The following is a 22691-nucleotide window of genomic DNA, read 5'->3' as shown; positions in this document are numbered from 1 at the left end:
GATAAGGATGGGTAGCTTGGGGTCATTGGACGGGATTCTACGTGCTCACGGACCAGGCTTTAGTCAGTCACACGAAACACAGAACTAGTAATGAATGATGCTGGTCTGTTCAGACCCAACGCTGATGCTGGTATTCCGAAGGCAATAATACCCTTCACATTCGATTGCAACGAGCTGCGCACCTCAACTAGTGACGTAGTACCCTGAAACTGCAGAAAAACTGTCTGCCAAAACGGCCACATGGAGTAAAAATTAATGGCCTTGATAGTAAGGTGCTTCATGATCCCCTTCAATGAGTCCACGGCTACTGTGGATATGTGTAGGAGCAACTATTGTCTCTGCAATGGAATTATCCTGCCTCTCGTTACTCCTAGTGAGAATCTACAGCTTGATCACCAATACGAACCAATAGGCTACATCTGGCACCTGCATAAGAGCAACAACGCCGATAGTACCTAACCAGTGCCTATAATAAAATTTGCACCCCACGAATGTTACACGAACTTATACAGCCAAATTAGTGTTAACCACTACCCATTGTCTAATTTACCCATGCATTTTTCCACAGCCGATCGCGATACAGTCGAACCACCCCCGGCGTGTCAGCAGCGGAGCGGCTTCGCGGCGTGCAGATGGCGGTATGCCACGACTGCAAGGCCATGGTGCTGCAGATCATCAAGAGCTCCCGTGCTGCCCGCTCGGCTTCCCGCGACCGTGCTCTGAGACATCTCACGCTGGACCTGGCACCTGTATATACGGCTGACTGTTGAACGCACGATTTGCAGCCTATAAGCTCTTCTACAGCCTAAAAAAATTTGTTGGTCGAGCGCTCGTTTGGGACTCAAAAAGCTATAGTGTTCTTCTCCGAATCCTCTGCGACCTTGCGCTCAGACATCTCACGTTGGACCTGGCACCTGTATACACGGCTGACTGCTGAACCCTGTCAAGGAACCATTATACGCCTGTTCTACAGCCTAAGCTCTTAAGGACTGTTGGTCGAGCGCTCGTTTGGGACTCAAAAAGCTAGTGTTCTTCTCCGAATCTTCTGCGACCTTGCGCTCAGACATCTCACGCTGGACCTGGCACCTGTATATACGGCTGATTGCTGAACGCTGTTGGGGAACCATTATACGCCTGTTCTACAGCCTAAGCTCTTAAGGACTGTTGGTCGAGCGCTCGTTTGGGACTCAAAAAGCTAGTGTTCTTCTCCGAATCTTCTGCGACCTTGCGCTCAGACATCTCACGCTGGACCTGGCACCTGTCTACACGGCTGACTGCTGCTGTTAGGGAACCATTATACGTCAGTTGTACAGCCTAAGCTCTTAGAATCTGTTGGTCGAGCGCTCGTTTGGGACTCAAAAAGCTATGTGTTCTTCTCCAAATCCTCTGCGACCTTGTGCTCAGACATCTCACGCTGGACCTGGCGCCTGTATATACGGCTGATTGTTGAACACTGTTAGGGAATCATTATATGTCAGTTCTACAGCCTAAGTTCTTAAGGACTGCAAGGCCATGGTGCTGCAGATCATCAAGAGCTCCCGTGCTGCCCGCTCGGCTTCCCGCGACCGTGCTCTCAGACATCTCACGCTGGACCTGGCACCTGTATATACGGCTGACTGTTGAACGCTGTTAGGGAACCATTATACGCCTGTTCTACAGCCTAAGCTCTTAGAATCTGTTGGTCGAGCGCTCGTTTGGGACTCAAAAAGCTAGTGTTCTTCTCCGAATCCTCTGAGACCTTGCGCTCAGACATCTCACGTTGGGCCTGGCACCTGTCTACACGGCTGACTGCTGAACGCTGTTGGGGAACCATTATTACGCCTGTTCTACAGTCTAAGCTCTTGGTTGAGCGCTCGTTTGGGACTCAAAAAGCTATAGTGTTCTTCGATTCCTCTGCGACCTTGCACTCAGACATCTCACGCTGGACCTGGCACCTGTATACACGGCTGATTGCTGAACGCTGTTAGGGAACCATTATACGCCTGTTCTACAACCTAAGTTCTTAAGGACTGCAAGGCCATGGTGCTGCAGATCATCAAGAGCTCCCACGCCGCGCGATCCGCTTCCCGCGATCGCGCTCTCAGACACCTCACGCTGGACCTGGCACCTGTATATACGGCTGATTGTTGAACGCACGATTTCTGCAGCCAAGCTCTTAGAATCTGTTGGTCGAGCGCTCTTTTGGGACTCTAAATTGCCTCAATAAAAACTTGGTGTTCTTCTTAGATTGTGTCACGTATACGCTGCCACTGAAACTCAGGTGCTCTTCAAGATCTTTTATTCAGCTACTCGTTTGGGACTCACACAGGGTCATATTGGAAAGGTGTTTTTCCAAGATATTTTGATACTTCTATGGCGACATACCGGAACTCTGCCTGACGTATGATTTAAAACAAAAATATCTTTTAAAAACATCTTCCAGAAATTTCTTGTTCAGCTGCTAAGACGAAATAAGGCTCGGGTATTCTCACGAAACTATTTCAAGTCAGGTCAAAGCAAACGTCTTCCCTATACCACGTGACAAACTATTGCAGCATGATAAATAACTGAAAAAAATCAAGCTCGACTATTCGTGCGGGATGAGATAGCTTGAACGACATCAGGTACTCGTTTTGGGCGACTGGGGGCCAAAAATATTATTTCGATGGGAAGAACACTACCAGATTTATGCATAATGCATTACGTAGTTTAAACTTAACTGAACAAAAATACATATTCTAACGAACAAAGCCTACAAACAGTTTAGAAGCTAATAAAATTCATAACATGTTGCCAAGTTTTACGAACCAACTCATTGATGAATTTTACCCTAATTTGACATTGACTAAAATATTCTTGACATGTTACTAATTAATTATACTTTTGGCTTTTATCGGCAACATGATAATGATAAATTGTGATTCATAAGAATTTAGAATTCGACCTTATTAACAAACATTAAATTAATTTTACAAATGCACTAATAATGATAAATAAATGTACCTAGTTCTTCTTTAGACCGCCCAGACGAGAGTGCAGCCCTAACACAGTTTGGAAAATAGATCTGAATACTTTAATATGCCTTGTAGTACAGTCTGCAACGAAGCATACAATTTTACCAAAAACTTGCGTTAAAATTTTGTTGCCGACTGTACTCATTATGATTGTCATACGACTAATGGGTGGAAAGGGACTCAAGAGCTTCCAAGGTTGTGTATCTGTCTTGTGGATATTAAGGGCGGACCACTTCGTTTTAAAGTAGACAACAGTAACACTGGTATGACGCTGCAACTCGTGGAAACTAAAATAATGATCGGACACTTTCCAATATCCCCTTCACTAGAAAATACCTATCAAATACTCCTTAAATTAATTAGTTAGGTGAATATACAATTAGCGTAGAAAAGGATACAAGATCAATGTGTTAGCTTCCACCACTTGCAGCTGGTTACTGGTGCTACAAAACTTTTGACAATACTCTTTGACAGACACGATTACCACATTACCTACTTTTATTTATCGCACAAATGATATTAAAAACTGTTACAATTAATTATTTACTCGGGTACTTTGTACCAAAAGTCATTCTTCTATATTAAAATTTAAAAAGTATATGTAATAATGATATATTCCACGAAATTAATATTTTCTCACTGTATTATAATAGATGTATTTATATTTTTCCCGAATGATAGTATGTTTAATATGTCTACAATTTGAATGTAAATCAAGATAATCTGTGTTCAAGAAATTGATGTACTATGGATGTTATTGTATTATGAATATTTATATGAATGTTAAAACTTCATGTAGGCTCTGTGTAACATAGACTTTCAAACATAGTTGTGAAGTATACCACCATTTCCCCCCTTGACTATGTCCCCTTAATTTTTCCTTAAAACTGTAAAGCTGGGTTCATAATTTTTTTTTCCAGTTGATACTTAGACACAAAATTAACTTTACAATATCCTGTTTGTGAACCGGTTTTAAGTTGTTTTAATTTTCAAATGACATTTATTGAAAATTGATTTTGTTTCAAATGATTACAAAGGTAAGTTTTCTGTGCCATAAATAATAAAATTGTTTAATCATTTCCATGTATTTCCACCTGCGACTATTTATTGCTTACGTTATTTCATTTGGTCGCTGTTTATCGTGTTACATTTTTTTACTCGATTTACTGTTTGCATGGTACTACATCTTAAATTACTTATTCATAAAAGTAAAAAAAAAAAAAACAGTTCAATGTTATTAATTTTTAGTTATTCTTTATAGGAAAAACAACGGGCCATAATATTACTATCCATTATTTATTTTTGTAATGATCATGATCAAATTGAGCTTGCTGTATGTTTTCAATCACCATGTCAAAAGATTGTCAATGTACACCCAGCTCTATCTAAAGTCTGATTAAGTTGAAGCGTGTTGTTTATCCTTTATTTGCTTGTTTGAAATTACGAGTATCGCCCATGGTTCATTCTACTTAGGTGTAGTTAAATTATTTTGCCAAATATAAAAACCCTTCCCATGATTTCTTGTAAATATAGATAATTACGTTAAAATTAGTGTCATCCTTTAATCGGTTACTTAATCCTATTTAGAAATAAGTTTCAATGTTTATACATTAAAAATCCATAGATTTACAGCATTTCATAAGCTGAAGTGTCCCTTCGATGTTTCCCTCCGTTCAAGTTTCATAGTTTATACCTTTACATTCCATGTTTAGCAAAACCATAGACTATTTTAATTTGTATTAAAAACAAACGAAATCAGGCCTAATCTTTATTTTTGGCAGCAAATTCTTATGTATAATAAGTTTGGCAATGTTTCTAATCTGGCATTTAATAAATTATTTATTCAAAATTATGTAATAAATGAAATTGTGTAAAAAAACTAATCCCAGTTACGAGTATTTGTAAATGTGTGTAAATTTTAGTAGTCTATATTAGATGTTACGTAGATTGTACACGTCTAAAGCATATTATAAAGTAAAAATAAAAAGAAATAAATATGAACGATAATAAAAAATCATTACAAATCGTTGTTGTATTGTTTTATTAACGCCTACTATTTCACACTGCTTGTTTTATTTATACTTTATATGAATCTATTTGATTGAATACAGTTGTATTAAATGAAATCGCTAAACGATAATAATTATGTTCGGAATAATAACAGATATACTGAAAAATCACAATTGATTAAAAAAAACCCCTTAACAATCGAATCACATTTATTGATTGATCACTATACAGTATGCTTAATAAATAAATTGTCTAAACAAAATAATATTCAACCTACGATGAGTAAGTCGTTGGTGAAAGTGTGGGGGGGTACTTCGAGGTTAAGTGGGGCGGGTCCTTTGCGGATGCGGCCTGAGGCGTCATAATGCGAGCCGTGGCAGGGACAATAGTACCCGCCAAAGTCACCCGAGTTGGCTACAGGCACGCAGCCCAAGTGGGTGCAGACTCCGATGACTACCAAGAACTTGGGGTCCTGGGTACGCTGGTCGTCGCTCTGGGGGTCGCGCAGGGTCTCTATTGGCACCGCCTTCTCGGTCGCGATTTCTTCGGCTGTCCTGTAATGATAGGGATGCGGTATTAGAGAAGTAGAATATTAATAAGAATATTGTCTAGCATAAAAAAAAAAATAAAAAAAAATTACTGTTATTTGGACATCATTCACAATAACATTTTAGGCTTCAAGCCAAATATTGAATAGCTGGACTTGTTACAACTCTTTATGTAGCTTACCAAGGGACAATTATTAATGGATCAATAAGCTTCTCAATATTGTCACTCAACAAATACACCGTGTTACTTTGCATTCTTGCCATATTCACAGAGATAAAAGTAGGTAACAATACCTATTATTTAAGATAAACAAGAGACTCCCATAAAGAAAGTACACAAAGATTTTAGTAAATTTGGTTTTTCAGTACAAATTGGAATAAACCAATTTTGTCTCGCACGTTCTACAGGTGCAAGTGGAATAAACCTAGTGGGCGTGGCCTAGTTCTTAATTTTATGGCTTTGGGTACCAGCCTTTTTATCCAGTCATAATAACTATTTTAAAATACTCTTCAGTTCATTTCAGATTTTCCTTTCTACTTTACGGGCTTAAGACCGTCAAAAATACGTAATAATTAATAGGGTTTCAATTAATTTACAACATTGTACCCTATTTTTACAAATTAATAAATTAAATATGAAATGAAATCACCTTATTCACAATTAATTATTTATTCATAAGTTCCTACTTACAAAGTTTACGTACTGCGAAGCAAGTGTTCAGTGTCCTCCGTTCTGATGAAGGCACAGTCTAGCACGGCGAAGCGTAGGTTTTTCGCTTTAGTTTTCGCAACACATAAACGTTTTGTATCACAGTTTCACTAAAACAATCCTTTCATGTAACGCGTTTACACTGTTTATCTCTTCTGCGCATACCAGTCGTTTCAAGTCACTCCAAAAATCCATTGGTGTCAGGTCCGAGGATCGTGGTGGCCAAGCTACTGGACCCCTCGTCCAATCCACTGTTCACCAAACGTATTATTCGCGCACTTGACGTCCTTATTGTGGGGGAGCACCATCCTGCTGGTAGTAGAGCATTTGGTGTAACGCTAAGGGTACGTCATCAAGCATTTCGTCTAAGACGTCTTGCAGACACTCCAAGCACCATTTTGATTAAATTATTCGTTGTTTGAATACACTTCAGTCATTTTTGTATTATTTATAACGTGATTTGTGTTTGATGGATTTCTCAGTTTTTTACAAGTGTCAAAAAAACATTTTAAAGACAATAGATTGCAATAGATATTTAAAAATACAATAAAAAGTAAAAAAGTCAAACAAAAGTACAACAAGTGATGTGCATGTGTTACGATAATTAGTGGTGTGTTTAACAGATTGTCGATAAAATAAAATACTCAAGATTAAAAAAAAATTTTTTCGGGCATTATTTTTTTACGGATTTGTGTTCAGTATCAGTAATATAGTAACCTCTGTAAATATGGCAAGAATGCAAAGTAACACCCTGTATGTGGGTTGCCTATGAAAAAGAGGTAATTAGAAGACAATTTCAGCGAAATGTGTGACACAACAATGCAGTACAACCAAATCATATCGTATTCCCCGTCACGTCATTACGTCGCAATTTTTTTTTATGTCGCAAAATCTGTCTTTAAAATTTTCCACTCCATACTGTAGCATCACAGTTTTTACAAGTATAATTAAAAAAAAAAGCAACATCTTTAAATTATTATGCTATCTTTCTTCACAATTATGCTTTCATTGATTCACAATGAATGATAAAACTAAAACTGACCTGTGACGGATGAACAGGGGCTTGCCTCGCCACTTGAAGGTGACAGACTTGCCCTCAGGGATATCAGACAACTTGACTTCGATCTTGGCTAAGGCCAAGACGTCAGCGGCGGCAGACATGGACGATACGAACTGTGTGACCACAGACTTAGCGGCATATGCTCCGGCAACGCTGCCAGCTGAAAGGAAGAAACAGCTTATTATTACATTGTTTCGGTTGAATTTTAATATACAGACTGAATATATTAATTAAGCCAAGATACTAAACTAAATGCTTTGGTGTAATAATATTATATTTGTACAAACAACAAAAATAAAGTAATTTTCGACATAATGATGGGATTTTTATGAATATAATACCTAATAAATAATTATTAAACTATTTTGATGACTTGCTCTACATACATGTTTTAGAAGTGTGTCTAATATTGACTATGATTTTGTTTAGTTTAAAATGCACTAGCCTGGAACTTGAGCTACATTATGTAGTTCTACCATAGCATGCAATTAAAGTGAAATATAGGATGATAAGGTAATGAGTAAAATACATTAATTGTCTTCAATAACCTTTCCTACTTGGAACAATTTAACTAATTACATTAGGGTCAAGGAGGCAACAGTGACTCGGTCGGCTACAGTGGCTCAGTCATGTTTCGACCTGAAGGCATAGGAATATATATTTGTCTCTTTTACCGATTCAAAGGTCTTGGTACCCGAACACGTTTAAACCAGTTTGCTCGCCGGTCAAGTGCCGTGCGGAAGGGTGAGGGAATGTTTTTTGTTTTCGCGCCCACTAAATTACATTCTAAGGTGAGTTTCGATTGTTTTCATATCTTTGTTTGTTGCTATAGGTAATAGCCGTTATATTTATCGGATAGTAGGTCTTGTATCAATTGTCTTTAATCCGAATTTTGACTAATTTGTTTTACATCTTGGTTTTTTTGATCAAATATTTACAAAATGGCGTAGAAGTACACAGTGACTCAATTTTAATACTTTATACGAATTCAATATTTTTATAACTTTAAATCGAATTTTGTTTTTTATTTACAGAATGGCTTACGATGTTTAGTTACGAGCTCTTTGATGGACACAGATATTATAGATAACGTTTAAAAAATGGCACGCTCGTTTTCATACATTTCATTCTATTTATTTAACCTATCCAGTTATGTGCGGAAACGTCATAAAATCAGAATAAATTTTAATTTTTCCATCCCGTATCATAAAAACTAAAAAATCAAAAGTAAAATTTAAATAGTAAATATTTTTCATAAACAAGCTTTTGATGCTGTAAAAAGAATAAAATAAAACATAAATTCTTTCAAACCCATCAACTTATTACTTTACTCAATTTAAAGATTAAAAACTTGTCGCGGGATTTACTAGTGTAAAAAATACATTAATTACGTAACTTGATTTTGCTAAAAGTCTGATCTGAGAAAAAATCAAATAGGTAAATTATACATTATTTCTTTATTATTATGTATGATGTACTCTCTTAGGTACGATACAACTACGGATTAAGATCGTTTAGTCGACGCAGCGTTGAAATCGTACAGATAAATGCAGTTTGCGCACTCACTACGCGACGTCAAGCAATAAAAACCTAAAATTCGAACGTCAACTTTTTGCTACAACGCTCTTAATAATCTATAATTGCAGTTGTAATGTTAATTTTAAATTTACGCGTCTGAGTAGTAGAAAAAGGTAGTAGTCGAGAACAATTGGTGTCTTGCGATTGCTACTCTGCACTATGTTTTTGCCTTTCTACAAACTGTTTTGCTCAAGCGATCTCGTGCACATAATATTTAAATAAGTGGGACATAATCAATGCTTCAAGTTGCTCGTCTATGGCCGTCCTTATGTGACGTCATCGTACAGTAACTAAAATAAATATATTTTATTGTGACTTGACATTTGCAAAATAAATAATGGTTGCATTTGAATGTAAAAAATACTTGGTGGCTTGGAAAACTCTTACCAAACTGTACATTTTCAACCCATTATCTTACCTATTTGTTTAATGTTAGGTAGGTACCCCATTGTTGTACAGATTATTTTTGTCCTCCATACAGATTTACGTTAAGTATATAAGGTATCAGGCGACCAAGAGTTTTATTCAGAAGATATAATATTGTATTGATGCAATTTTCGAAATACATTTTACACTAGGATCAATAAAGTATTTCCCCTTTCATTTATATTTTTATTTATCTACCTATATTTTATTTAGGTAAAAGATTCCGATTGGTATATTGTTTATAATTAAAACAAATAAGATGAAATATTTTGTTTTAATAAACTTTTATTCTGATAACTCGAATTTATTATAAATGCAAAGTTGTACATACATAAAGTAAATTAATATAAATCCACTCCAATTACCGCATCTTAAATTAAGTTAACAACACTGGCGATAAAATAACGTAAAAATATAAGTACACTGTGTAAACACCCGATTAATCTCTAACTAGATGCACTCCCATCTCATCCATAGAACATTTTATTTTAGTTTGCCCCGTGAAGGATATGACGCATTTGTATCGTACGCGTACGCGAGTCCTTTAACTTTCCTACCATTTTGAAATCATATTGTAACTGACTGAACACATTAATTTCAAACATCAATAAGGTGTACACAAACAAGGTTCTATGAAAAAAGTTTACTTAACAATGAACACAGACTTATGTGACTTACGACGATTGGTAGCAGGGCACACATATTAGGTTTTATATACAGGATGCAAGGGACAAATTGTAAAGTGAAGTTAAGCTTATTAAAATCCTATTACACTAGGTAGGTATTACAAAATTTTTGTTACTTATAAAAAATGTAACTTTTTGTGAGTTACTTACTTTACATTTATTTGTAAAGGCTACATAACTATGCCTTAAGACCGACCGAGTATTCCTGCTAGTTCGATATGATCGTATAACAACGAACAGTTCAATAAATGCTTGTTAAGGAGATTAGTTCGATACCCGCTACGAACATTCGCGACAAAGGTATAAGTTGAGATGATTCTGTCACACGTGAATCTTATCCTTGTCTTATAATAAAAGTAGCAATTGAAATATTGTAGTATTTATAACCCAGGGTAAAATGTTTCTTTTTCTCAGTCTATTCTATCTAAATAAGGAATGTTAGTAAAGGGCAAACAATATAAACAGAATGAGATTTATAAAACAAAAGTGAAAATAAGAGAACATTTATTATGGAGTTCTAAAATTATAAGAAAACTAAATATACAAAAAAAACCTCAAGATATAGACTAGAGCTGATGTAGATTATAAGGCTACGTTCACATATACGGGAGCTTGGCGGATCTGGTTCCCATGTACTTAAACATTCATGCAAAGGCTTCTAACTCAGTGACAACATGACCGGCATACAATGCCAATATAGAAAAAGTTGTTGACGCTAATTCACATTATGCGGGACGCGCTCAGATCTATAATTGTAATGTAACTACGCCTAACATCACACTCCGCGCTAAGCTCCTCGGGTTTTGAAACGCGCGCGAAAATTTGGAAGACTAAAGTAGCCAATCAAGGATTATGGATAGCAAGTAATTAAATCGTGTTTATATTTTACTGTCACATCAATGGTGATTCCTGGTAACCAGTGCCTTAAATCTTACCCTATATAAAAATCTAACAAAGTCAATAATATATGTAATTCAATTCCTTAAGCTACCCAGACCAAACATCATTAAATTACAAAAGAAAAACATTTTTTATGACTAAAGCTTTCCTTGCTTATACCTTTGGCGTGCTTGGGCCTTGCTGTATTTGGTTTTTTTCTCAGGTATTGTTTCTTCTTTGGAGTTGTCAGTGAAACCTGAAAATAAAATACAAAATCTTTTAGTATAAAAAATGAGAGAAAGGATGGGAGAGTTCACTTTTTGTTAGAGTAATTTTTATGAGATTCAGATAATACATACAGACAAAAAGGATTTAAGATCCAAGTAATGGGCCTGAATAAGTACAGCCTACCTGACACAAAATTCTAATTGGAGTTTTTACATAGAATACTAGCTGTAATGAATTCTAAATATAGGTAGGTCAGGTATTTTTTTTTTACCTAAATCTTCTGGTGGCTGCAAAGATTTGCCAGCATTCCAGCTGCTCATCAGGGTGGCTGTTTTACCCGCAGCATATCCAATCCCAGCCAGAGCTATTGAAAAGGCGACCATACTAAATGGGTGCTGAAAGTAATTGATTTCATTAAAAATTTAACCAATATCATAAATATTTCAAATATTGTAAAGCTGGATAAGTTTCAGTTTATTCCTCTTTATAAAAACACTAGCTTTCCGCCCGCGGCTTCGCCTGCGTGGAATTTTGTCTGTCACAGAAAAACTTTATCGCGCGCGTCCCTGTTTCAAAAACCGGGATAAAAACTATCCTATGTTCTTTCCCGGGACTCAAACTATCTCTATGCCAAATTTCATCAAAATCGGTTGCGAGGTTTAAGCGGGAAAGCGTAACAGACAGACAGACAGACAGAGTTACTTTCGCATTTATAATATTATTAATAGTTGGGATGAGTTTTGGTGAAACTTCATGATCTAATTTTGATTTTTTCAACTGTATGATAACTAAATCCACTAACCGTTAGGGTTGGGTTTGATGTCAGGGTATAATCAAGTATAACCAACAGTATTCCTATAACTAGACCCAAGCATGTGGATATCCAAATTGTATTCTGATTGCCTGAAATAAATGAAGTAAAGTCACATTTTTGTCATAACTACACAAAACATTGAAAACTTCGTAATTTACTAACTTACTCTTCATTCTCTTGTTCTGCATATCAGTAATGCTTTTTATGGATTCAATAAGCTTGGGGTTCTGTGGGTCAAGCTGTAATGCCCTAGTGTATGATATTATAGCTTCGTCATGTAGACCACTTGCTAACTCTACTTCTGCACGGCGAAAATACCCCTAGAAATACAAAGATCCGAAATTAGTTTATGCATAAGGAACTGTTGTAGAATGATTATTTGGTTCACTATTCATCTTTGCTGCTTGGTAGAATATATTTAGTATGAAACACATTTATCTTTTTAATTACCTTGGCCCATTGAGGTTGTAGTCTAACAGTTTCATTTGCATCCTGGAGGGAAAGATAATGCTGGTCTATTTTCAAGAAAGCAAAGGATCTATTGCTGTACAACACGTAGTTACTTGGGTCCATTTTAATTGCTTGAGTATAATGTAAAACCGCTTCAATGAATTTACCATCTTTCACACATTCATTGCCTTTATTCTTGAGTTCTTCTGCACTTCCCACTTGGGGAGTTTTCTTAGAGTCATCCATATTTTAAATTAAGCCTGAGCACTTCTTAATAGCATTAAATATTACGGCAATTGATTCATCTAATTATTTTAAAGTGTTTTTTTGATGCTAAGTAATTTTTGGCAGTGAATGTATGTCAAGTTGACAGTTGTTGTCAAAACTGCCACACTGTGCACTGCGTTCCGAAATTACTGGTTTAGTGTCCGAAACTATGCAAAATCGATTTTGATGGGCTATTTCTGCTTGCTACATAGAGTTATTAACCAACTCTATGCTAACGAACTACGAGACCACCATCCATCCTAAATAATACGCTCCTAATCAATGCTATAATAAGCCATTATTAAATAATAACCCGTAGAAGTAAGAACACACCATTCCCGTTACCCTTGTCCTTTGGGTCTTCTTATATGATTTACATGGTTAGTTGGTGGACTTGGTTGGACTTTACATTCCACAAAGGTCCTGAATTCGATTCCCGGTCTTTTCTAATGATAATGATCAATACAGTATTTAGGTTCCACCTCATTACAAAACTTTCTTTATGTAGGTATTCAAATGTGTTCCTCCTATAATTATGGATTTTATTCCTATTTTGGAGGAAGTGATTATTTATTGCTCAATGTTATGATGTACCTACCCAAAGTTTTTTTTTTGTACTCTTTATGAAGATCTATATTATAGTTTTCTTTCTATTGCCTACTTTAACTTCATTTTATAGCTTTCCAAGTAAACAGACAACAAACAATGAGTTAGAATACATTTATTTCTTAAATAAATTAGGTAATAAGTTATAATTTTTCATGAGTTTGTAAATAATTCTTAACATAGTTAGCATACTTATTTTATAAGTTTATTAGCTAAATAAATTTTATAAGTTTATTAGCTAAATAAAATATAATCTTCCCCTTCCTTGAGATTCAATGATTTGAGATTGCTTTCAAACTGACCTTTAGTAAGATCCAATTTAACACATATAACCAATGGAGGCTTGGCATCTCTAAAATGTATCACAGGTATTTTTTTAATTATAATTCTTTTTTTTTGACAATATAATTCAATAGTGCGGCCAATTTTTTTAACATCAACATCACAAAATGCAGTTACTTTCTCCAAGTTTTCTGGTGATAAAGCTCTAACTAGCTTTCTTCCAGACTTTCCAGCATTCCATACTATAAAGTTTGACCACTTTGGGAATACATGAATCTGCAGTCTTTCTAATTGGATTTGCCATATTAGTTCTCGTTTTACTGAAAATGTTGCAGAAAGCTCATGATATGTATAAATAACTAATTCTTCATCAATTCTATGCAAATCACCACCTAGATCTACATGGTTGTAAAAGAAAATAAGATCTTCAGGTGTTCCTAATCCAGATTCATTAAACCCCCCAACTCGGTCATATACAGATTTATGGCAAAACCAAGTGGGCATAAGTAAAGTTGGTCCGTTAGACATATAAATTTGAAGTTTTAACTGTGCTGGAGTTAGACTATTAGCCCAACGAACAAACCGTGGTGTGGAATTTATTGGAGTTCTACAAACTCTACTACCAACTAAGGTGTTACGATGATAATTAGCATAATTCCATTGTAACATTATTCTGTCTTGATGCATTATGTCATCAATGTCTTGGAAGCATAAAAAAGAACCACAACTTTTCTTAACAGCGCCATTTTTAGCCGCACCAACACCTTTTGAAATTGGTGATCCCGTTATAATTAAATCCACGCCACATTTACTGAAGTGCTCTTGCCATTTCGTTAATAACTTAGCAGAATCGTCAATACTGCCGTCATTGTAGACAACTATTTCAAGTTTTATGTCCGTGCTAATAATGGTTTGTGATGCTATTGATTTCATGCAGTTATTTATCCATTTTACACCATTATAGAGTGGTATTATTATGGATATATCAGTCATTTTATTTACAATTTAAATGCACAACTTTATTTTTAGGACATTTTTGAAAAAAGTGCAACAAACAAAAGCAAAAAAGCAATGTCAAATTGACTGACATTGCTCGCTCGCTAGTCTATGCCCCGCATGAAACATCCAAAGATTATGTAATTTCATTATGAATCATTTATTTAATGCTACGGTTATTATTAAGACTTTATCAGGGTGTAAAGGAGTGGTATACTTATAAAGAGTGTATTCGTCACTGAATTTTTTAAAAATAAAATCATCTCGCTGATAAGCTTATATAGTTCCAAAATACTGGACTGTCCTGTCGATGACATTGACAGTGGGGCGCCACCGTCAATACCGGATCGCTGGTTCAGATTTTTGCCATGTTGGAAACCATATAGTTGAACGATGGTAGCGCCCCCCTGTCATTGAGTTTGGCGGGACAGTTCAGCGTGGGTCATCTATATGTGCATTGCGGTAATTTTTAACGTCTCCAATACATTGGCGCTTCTTCACTAGTTGCGCGGGGCCAAGGTCTCCAATGTGTTATTCAAATCTCCTCTCCTCTCCGCTTCGAGCATCAATAAGGGTGAAAAGGGTGATTAACACAGTTGCTTGTTACCTCACTATCTTTCAGCTGTCAGTTTTGTCACTGTCACAACACATCTGTCACATTTCTTTCTGTTTCTGCCTCTTCGCGTTCACGTCGTCCTCGTCTCGTCATTTCTCAGTTTGAGTTTCGGAATTGAGTGTTTTGTGATTTAAACTATTGGCTTTTTGAACAAATACAATGGGTATCAAGGAAGCTAATATATATCTCGATAATCAACTGAACACTTATTACGCTGGACAAACTGTTAATGGCAGGATTGAATACGTGTTCGACAGTCCCAAAAAAGTTAGAGGTAAGACTCATTGAAGAAAATTATAGTTTGATGCGTATTGTATGACTCATTTAACTTGGAATCCTATTAAAGATAGGTCGATACATTAGTTACTGATATGAACCTCCTCTGTTGCAAATTGTCTATGGTACTTTAAGAATGATACAAGTGACATCTTTGTGGAAAATATCTTGATCTTAATTAACAGAAATGTAGCTCATTTATTAAGTTGAATAAAGCCTAGTTTCTGAAGGCCGTATCTTTTCATTTGTAACAATTTATTCAACTTAATTGTGACAATGTCTCATAACGAAACTGTGTCGTCGAGTTCCATCACGAGAGGTNGTCAAGGAGGCAACAGTGACTCGGTCGGCTACAGTGGCTCAGTCATGTTTCGACCTGAAGGCATAGGAATATATATTTGTCTCTTTTACCGATTCAAAGGTCTTGGTACCCGAACACGTTTAAACCAGTTTGCTCGCCGGTCAAGTGCCGTGCGGAAGGGTGAGGGAATGTTTTTTGTTTTCGCGCCCACTAAATTACATTCTAAGGTGAGTTTCGATTGTTTTCATATCTTTGTTTGTTGCTATAGGTAATAGCCGTTATATTTATCGGATAGTAGGTCTTGTATCAATTGTCTTTAATCCGAATTTTGACTAATTTGTTTTACATCTTGGTTTTTTTGATCAAATATTTACAAAATGGCGTAGAAGTACACAGTGACTCAATTTTAATACTTTATACGAATTCAATATTTTTATAACTTTAAATCGAATTTTGTTTTTTATTTACAGAATGTCTCGGAAAAAAACCGACAAAAAAATAGGGAAGAAATAAATAACGAAGAGATTGAGATGAATTAAGATCTTATAGGTAGCAATAAAAGTACTAAGAGTCGTGTTGAATTGTTGATTATAATAAGAATAGCTTGTGCAGTTTTGTTATTATTTCTAATAAAAAACTACGCGGAATGGGCATTTTCTTTTCATATAAATACTGCCGTACCACGTTAATACTGTGTACCACGGTAGTGAGTCAGTGTGTACACCTAGTAGTCCACAGTGGCTCAATTATCATTTTTTTGTTTTAGGTTCCTACTTTGACATAAGTAGTAAATAATGTAGAATCATGAGTGCTCAGTTACAGTTCAATAGTGTATCTAAAATGTGAGCAAATTTTAGGCCAATATTAAAGCGATATCTATTTTTATTAAGCTTCGAAAAAAAAGTGAGTCACTGTTGCCTCCCTCACCCTACACATAATGAGTCACATATTTATAAGCAAGATGTTTGTATTGCATAAGGTGGCTTAACAGTGTAAAACAGTCAAGTTTTGTCTTCTGAGTTTCAATCATTGTTTTGTTCCAACCGATCTAGTAATACATGTATATATTTGTATTGTATCCAAAACTAACCTCCAGCGATGAGATAGGTGAAAGATTGGCGTCCATCGACATGTTCCTCGGCCTTCACCCTCGGGTCCTGGTTCTCCTTGCGACGGTACGCCGAGAAGTCTGGCACGGCAATGTCACTGTGTGCGAATCGCACCTGAACTGGCACTGAAATTGACATGTGTTATGTAACTTCATTTTCCACCATCACAAAATTACACGCAATTAACATCATGACCCACTACCCTACACTTACCTTTGGTTCCGGCTTTGACCTTCAAGCCTTGGATTGGGAGAGCCCCGTGCAATGTCTGTACCGTCGAGGTTTTTGGTAGGGGCTTGACAACCAACTTATCGGCAGGAGTGTGCACCGCCGCCGCAATTTTAAGCCCATTTGAAACCACTGGTGACGACGCTTTGAAATAGGGAGCTAAGTGTCCAGCCCGTACAACTGAAGTCATTTTGGAAGCTTTTTAATGCGTTTTATTTAAACTTTTATCTTCAAAAGGGCTGGATCCAGCCAGATTTACGTAAAACCTTGACGTGAAACGTCAAATTTTATGTTGCAAGCTTAAAAATCAAATTTCCCCACAGGGTAATAACATTTACCGATTACCCCATAATCTGTCATAAACTTAGATTTTCTCAAGATTTGATAATGAAACTTAAGTAATGCTTCAATAAAAATCATGAAACAAATTTTATAAATTGGGAACTACGTTTCACTCTTCTGTGGCTTTTCTTGTCTCGATTTATTTCAATAAACTTTTTTGTTAACGTGTGAAAAATATTAACGATTCCAGATCATAAGTAGAGAGTCTTTAAGTCTTGAAAATTCATGTACTAAAATTTACCTTTATTATACAACTGAAGTTTTAAACTATAAGAGCACTCTAACACAAAATTTACAATACGTAGTGAAAATAAAGACAAAACGTCTCATTGGATTTGTTTCAAATTTGGGGAATGCAGTATGTATCATGTTGATGCACGCATGAGTAGAACTTTTTAAATTAAAAGGATGCTTGTTAGCGTGTAATATTGGCTTGTCTTCATAACTCTCGTTGCTTGATCCAGGCTTTTGCCTTCGCAGTTTTAATTTTTTTTTAACTGGCAATAATCGATTTACTTTAACGTTCCGTTACACGTAAACAAAAATGGAATAGAGTAATATAAAAAAAATAAAATCATTTATTTATTTTAAAATGAAAAGGTATTTGAAAATTACATGTTTTTAAAATTATATTTTTTTAAGAAATTCAATTTACGATTTGTAATGCATGATGTGCATGCATGTCGGACGTGTCTGACAAGTCAGTCAGTCAGTTTGACGTTTTCATCAACATGACGTTATCAAAAAAAGTTTGTGGAGGAAACTTTTGAATTTTTTTCAAACTATGGTGTTTATTAAATTTTAAATGGTGTTAAACAGTGATATGAACCTCCTCTGTTGCAAATTGTCTATGATACTTTAAGAATGATACAAGTGACATCTTTGTGGAAAATATCTTGATCTTAAAATAACAGAAATGTAGCTCATTTATTAAGTTGAATAAAGCCTAGTTTCTGAAGGCCGTATCTTTTCATTTGTAACAATTTATTCAACTTAATTGTGACAATGTCTCATAACGAAACTGTGTCGTCGAGTTCCATCACGAGAGGTTCTCGTTATCTAAATCCTGAAAAATTTTCAACGGATCCAAGTACGCCCGGTGCAGAGCTCGAATGGAGTCATTGGCTGCATACATTCCAAAACTTCATATCAGAAGAGATAAGTAATGCTAGTCCTGACTTAAAATTAAAGCTACTTATCAACTATTTGGCGCCTGGAGTTTTTGCTATAATAAAAGGATGTGCCAGTTATGACGAAGCAATAGAATTACTTAAAAAAAATCATACGAGAAACCTCGGAATCGTATTCTGGCTCGGCACATCCTCTCAACAAGACAGCAAAAGCCTGAGGAATCTATACGTGATTATGTTCGTGCCTTGAAACTGTTAGCCCAAGATTGTGATTTTCACGCTGTGACTGCCGAACAAAATCAAAACGATTTCATGTGTATTGCATTCATATCGGGTATCAACTCTCAAAGAATCCGTCAAAGACTGTTGGAAAATTTGACATTGTCATTCGATGACGCACAGAACCAGGCACTGACACTTGAAACCGCCGAAAAAAGTTTGCACTCTTTCTCAATTTCATCTAATCCGACCTCATTGCTTAACGCTATACCGGTTCAACCAGAACAAGAAAAGGAGGTCGATGATAATTTAGCCGCTGTTAATTTCGGTCATAAAAAACGTCGATGTTTTTTTTGCGGTGGTAATGTACATCAACGTATAAAGTGTCCTGCGTTTCATTCGCAATGCCAATTATGCTCCAAGAAAGGACATTTTGCAAATGTATGTCGGAGCAGTGGTGGAACGAGTCCTAAAATGAATGCTGTAACTCAAGATACACCTACGGAGGCAGCGTCGGTAATTGCAGCCGCTCCAGGAAGTCTGCGAAAAGCGACTATCCCCATAACTATTAACGACTACCTTGCAGACGCACTCGTTGACACAGGAAGTTCAGTAAGCTTTATTGACAAAGGTTTGGCTGAAACATTAAAACTAAAGAAGAAACGTTGCAGTCAGTCTATTACACTAGCATCGCTAAGCCCTGTGGCTAAGCCATACCTCTATCGTAGAAGGATCGTGTTCCGTAACTTTAAAGATCGATAAACATATTTACCCGAAACGGAATTTGCTGATTGTAAACAACTTGTGTGCAGACGTCATAATTGGGCATGATATATTTCGTTAATAAATCGTTTTGATTTTGTTCGGCAGTCACAGCGTGAAAATCACAATCTTGGGCTAACAGTTTCAAGCAGGCCCGCCGCTAGCTGTTTCGTCGCCCGCGTGCAAAACCGTTTATGCCGCCCTACGACTACCTACTTAATGAGTTTTGTCAAAAAAAAGGCTAATTTAATTGATGTTTTCTCATTTTTCATGCTATGACATATTTTCTTAAACTTAATAGTCCAATCAATTGGTATTTTTTTCCTGCAAAAGGTGGAAAGTAAAATGTTTTAATGTGTATTAAGTATATTTTTATGTATGGGCTAGTTATGAAAAAAGTGTGTTTTCGAACTCGAGAGGTCAGAGCGTTAGTCACCATCTTGAGTTAAAGGGCCGAACATTAATTATTTTTTACATTTAACGCTTCAATAGTTGACTATATGAGAAAAATGTCTTTGAGAAGTATAAAGACGATAAAATTTCAATTGTTTAAGTATTTTTATTTATTCTGTACGTCGCGTTGATAAAAAGTTATACAAGGTAGAAAATTTTCATTTGCACAAAAATCATTGTAGTAGCCTCCCCATCCCTCTTGGGTAGAGGGACGGTGCACACGAGTGTGCGATAGCAGGGAGTGGTGGACGTTTCGTGTGCTACTCCCGCTCTAACCGCACTGGAGCAATGAAGGGTGCGGGAGCGACCCGCTCAATTTCCTCTCCCTTACCCAGATGGGCGCTTACCCGCTTTGATCGGGAGATGGCCAAGGAGGCTGCATTCGTATGCGATAGTCACGGACGGTGATATGGCGGCCAACCAATTAAGAAAATCGTTAATTGAGGTGTGTGATGTTAAACGAAGTAACAACCAAAATAGCTGCTATGAAATCGCTTTACATATACATGCTTATTTCTGAGGAATAAGGGGACATCGCATAGCAGCATTTCCAAGAGTTGTTGATTTGTCAATTTGATGCTCTGTCAGTCAACAATGATAAATGTCAATTGTGGTTATAGATGACCCACGCTGAACTGTCCCGCCAAACTCAATGACAGGGGGGCGCTACCATCGTTCAACTATATGGTTTCCAACATGGCAAAAATCTGAAACAGCGATCCGGTATTGACGGTGGCGCCCCACTGTCAATGTCATCGACAGGACAGTCCAGTATTTTGGAACTATACGTTTCGGTCCACGATCGCCACTTAATAGATTTCAACAATAAAAAGTATCATACAAAAATTATTTTTTTAATTAAATAAAAATGCAAGCATTATTATTTGTATATGATAAAACGAGATTTATATATAATAGAAACTAAAAATAAACTGTTCTATGTTAAGTTGATTGAGTATATTTCCATAAAAGACAATACATAACCAAACGATGCTGCGTGTAATGGATAAAAGACGTAAAGTTATCATTTGTGTAAATGAAAACATACTTTTTTTGGTAAATGTTGCCATTATGTAAACATTTGAGAGCTGCTTAGCTGATCACGGCTTCAAATCCGTTGAGTAGCTTTTGAGAATACCATTTAAAATTGAAGGATACTTAAATTTAGGAGCCCGTCAGCTGAGTGACAGATTTGAGTAGTGTTTCAGTATTCGGCCGTTAACTTCATAATCCTTTCGTTACGTGTGGGATTTTGCTACTACCATGCCAGAGGTCGCAGATTCGTTTCAAGATAATTGTTCGCGATCGCGAGTTATATAAAACCTATTTGGATATTGTGACAGTGAAAAATCATACGGCATTCTTTTGTTTTACTCTCTGTCGGTTGGATTCGATCAGTACACAAGTCTGTTGAAATTATTTCGCATTTTTACTTTAAAATATACCTGATTCCCTTCATGGTCCTGGATCGAGCCGGATAACTATTGCAATCGAGGAAGTTACANATTTTTATCTTTAGCTTCATGGTCTAGACCCACAATATGAAATTTGAAATGTGACGTGACGTCGTGACAGTGTGTGTAAACCGTGAAATGGTTAAAGTGAATCTTCACTATAAAAATATTTCGAACTAAGATTGTGCTAAGATTTCGAAGGTGTTGTTGTATTTCGATATTTTTCAACTTCCTTCCTTCTTTCCAACAAATATAATTATGTATAAATTTAATTTGTCTGAAAATGATACACAGTAAAAGTGTACTTTACTACTTTTAGGGTACTATAAATTGTCGTTTTATTACTTTTACCTACCCCTACTCTCTTCATTTTACTCAGAAAAAAAAGTACGTAGATCTACGTATTTTCTATAATATGGAAATTGTACCATTTCTACGTAATTTTCTAATCTGTCCTACGACTATTTCAAAATCCGAGTTGGCAACACTGGAGGCAATGCAGATTTTTTTTAAACAAAACACGCAACTCGCAAGGGAAACCTAACAAAACGCCTATAAGTTCTCCTTCCGTCTCTCCACTGAGCACTATGCAAAATCGTATTCAGACATTAATCTACTTTTTATGTCATTGTAGCTTGGTCTGAGCCTTGTGTACTATTTTAAAATAAAATAAGCGCGGTGTTTGGGCGCTTTATTTTACCTTTGCTTGCTAACGTTGCGCAGCACTTGGCGGCAAGTTTGAATGCGCCCACGGATGATAGGTCGTCGTCGGGTTTGACTCCAGAAGTCGAATCAATATTCAAAATACCATGAGCAGCAGAGTATGATTAAAAAACTATTTATTTCTTTAAGACTTTTATTCATTCATTCATTCATTAAGCATAATCATTTCCATCTAAATGTATGACTAGAAGTAAAAATATCACAATTTATAACATTATATTTACATACCTATATTTTAAATCAAATTCAAGCCTATGCTAAATAATAGTGTGCTTAAATAACACTACACTCATTTTATTGTGTATTTTCTGTGATAATGATAAGTTACGTTGGCAAAAGCTACGCAGTACCTACTATACTAATAATTTTAATAAATCATTACATAGTTTTAAAACATAATTTTATAAATAATGAGATATGTAACTATATCAGAGATGAAACGGATATCTGGTAACTATCCGGTAGGCCGGATATCCGGCCCTAATTTACTATCCGTCCGGATACCGGATATTAAAAAACTACGACAATAATTTCCTATTAATAAAA

At 36.1% G+C, this 22691-nt stretch overlaps 4 protein-coding genes across 4 annotated transcripts in view; 1 reads left to right on the top strand and 3 right to left on the bottom strand.

Moving 5' to 3' along the window:
* The window catches only part of spir (spire type actin nucleation factor), a 65374-nt gene extending 60254 nt beyond the window's left edge, over positions 1 to 5120 (top strand). Inside the window, exon 14 of the mRNA XM_028319805.1 lies at positions 569 to 5120. Coding sequence (XP_028175606.1) covers positions 569 to 770 — 202 coding nt within the window. The 3' untranslated portion in view covers positions 771 to 5120. The remainder of the gene's footprint in view (positions 1 to 568) is intronic.
* Positions 5121 to 5194: 74 nt separating this feature from the next.
* On the bottom strand, positions 5195 to 17367 carry LOC114363907 (Rieske iron-sulfur protein). The gene is made up of 4 exons (XM_028319799.1): positions 17048 to 17367; positions 16816 to 16959; positions 7303 to 7480; positions 5195 to 5557 (listed from the first exon to the last, which is right to left on the bottom strand). Exons 1-4 carry the CDS (start codon positions 17250 to 17252, stop codon positions 5272 to 5274), a joined length of 813 nt encoding a protein of 270 aa, XP_028175600.1. The 5' UTR covers positions 17253 to 17367; the 3' UTR covers positions 5195 to 5271.
* Positions 9626 to 12749, bottom strand: LOC114363910 (hsp70-Hsp90 organizing protein 3). The gene is made up of 5 exons (XM_028319803.1): positions 12382 to 12749; positions 12098 to 12251; positions 11920 to 12020; positions 11389 to 11512; positions 9626 to 11145 (listed from the first exon to the last, which is right to left on the bottom strand). The coding sequence occupies exons 1-5, from the start codon at positions 12625 to 12627 to the stop codon at positions 11048 to 11050; spliced, it is 723 nt and encodes a 240-aa protein (XP_028175604.1). The 5' UTR covers positions 12628 to 12749; the 3' UTR covers positions 9626 to 11047.
* Positions 13484 to 14591, bottom strand: LOC114363906 (UDP-GlcNAc:betaGal beta-1,3-N-acetylglucosaminyltransferase-like protein 1). Its single transcript, XM_028319798.1, has one exon. It carries the CDS (start codon positions 14527 to 14529, stop codon positions 13489 to 13491), a length of 1041 nt encoding a protein of 346 aa, XP_028175599.1. The 5' UTR covers positions 14530 to 14591; the 3' UTR covers positions 13484 to 13488.
* Positions 17368 to 22691: the final 5324 nt, after the last annotated feature.

The sequence above is a fragment of the Ostrinia furnacalis genome, unplaced genomic scaffold, assembly GCF_004193835.3.
Source record: "Ostrinia furnacalis isolate ACB-3 unplaced genomic scaffold, ASM419383v2 OfSCF7334, whole genome shotgun sequence".
In the NCBI taxonomy this organism is placed as follows: domain Eukaryota; kingdom Metazoa; phylum Arthropoda; class Insecta; order Lepidoptera; family Crambidae; genus Ostrinia; species Ostrinia furnacalis.
This window is presented reverse-complemented; position numbering and strand designations above follow the sequence as displayed.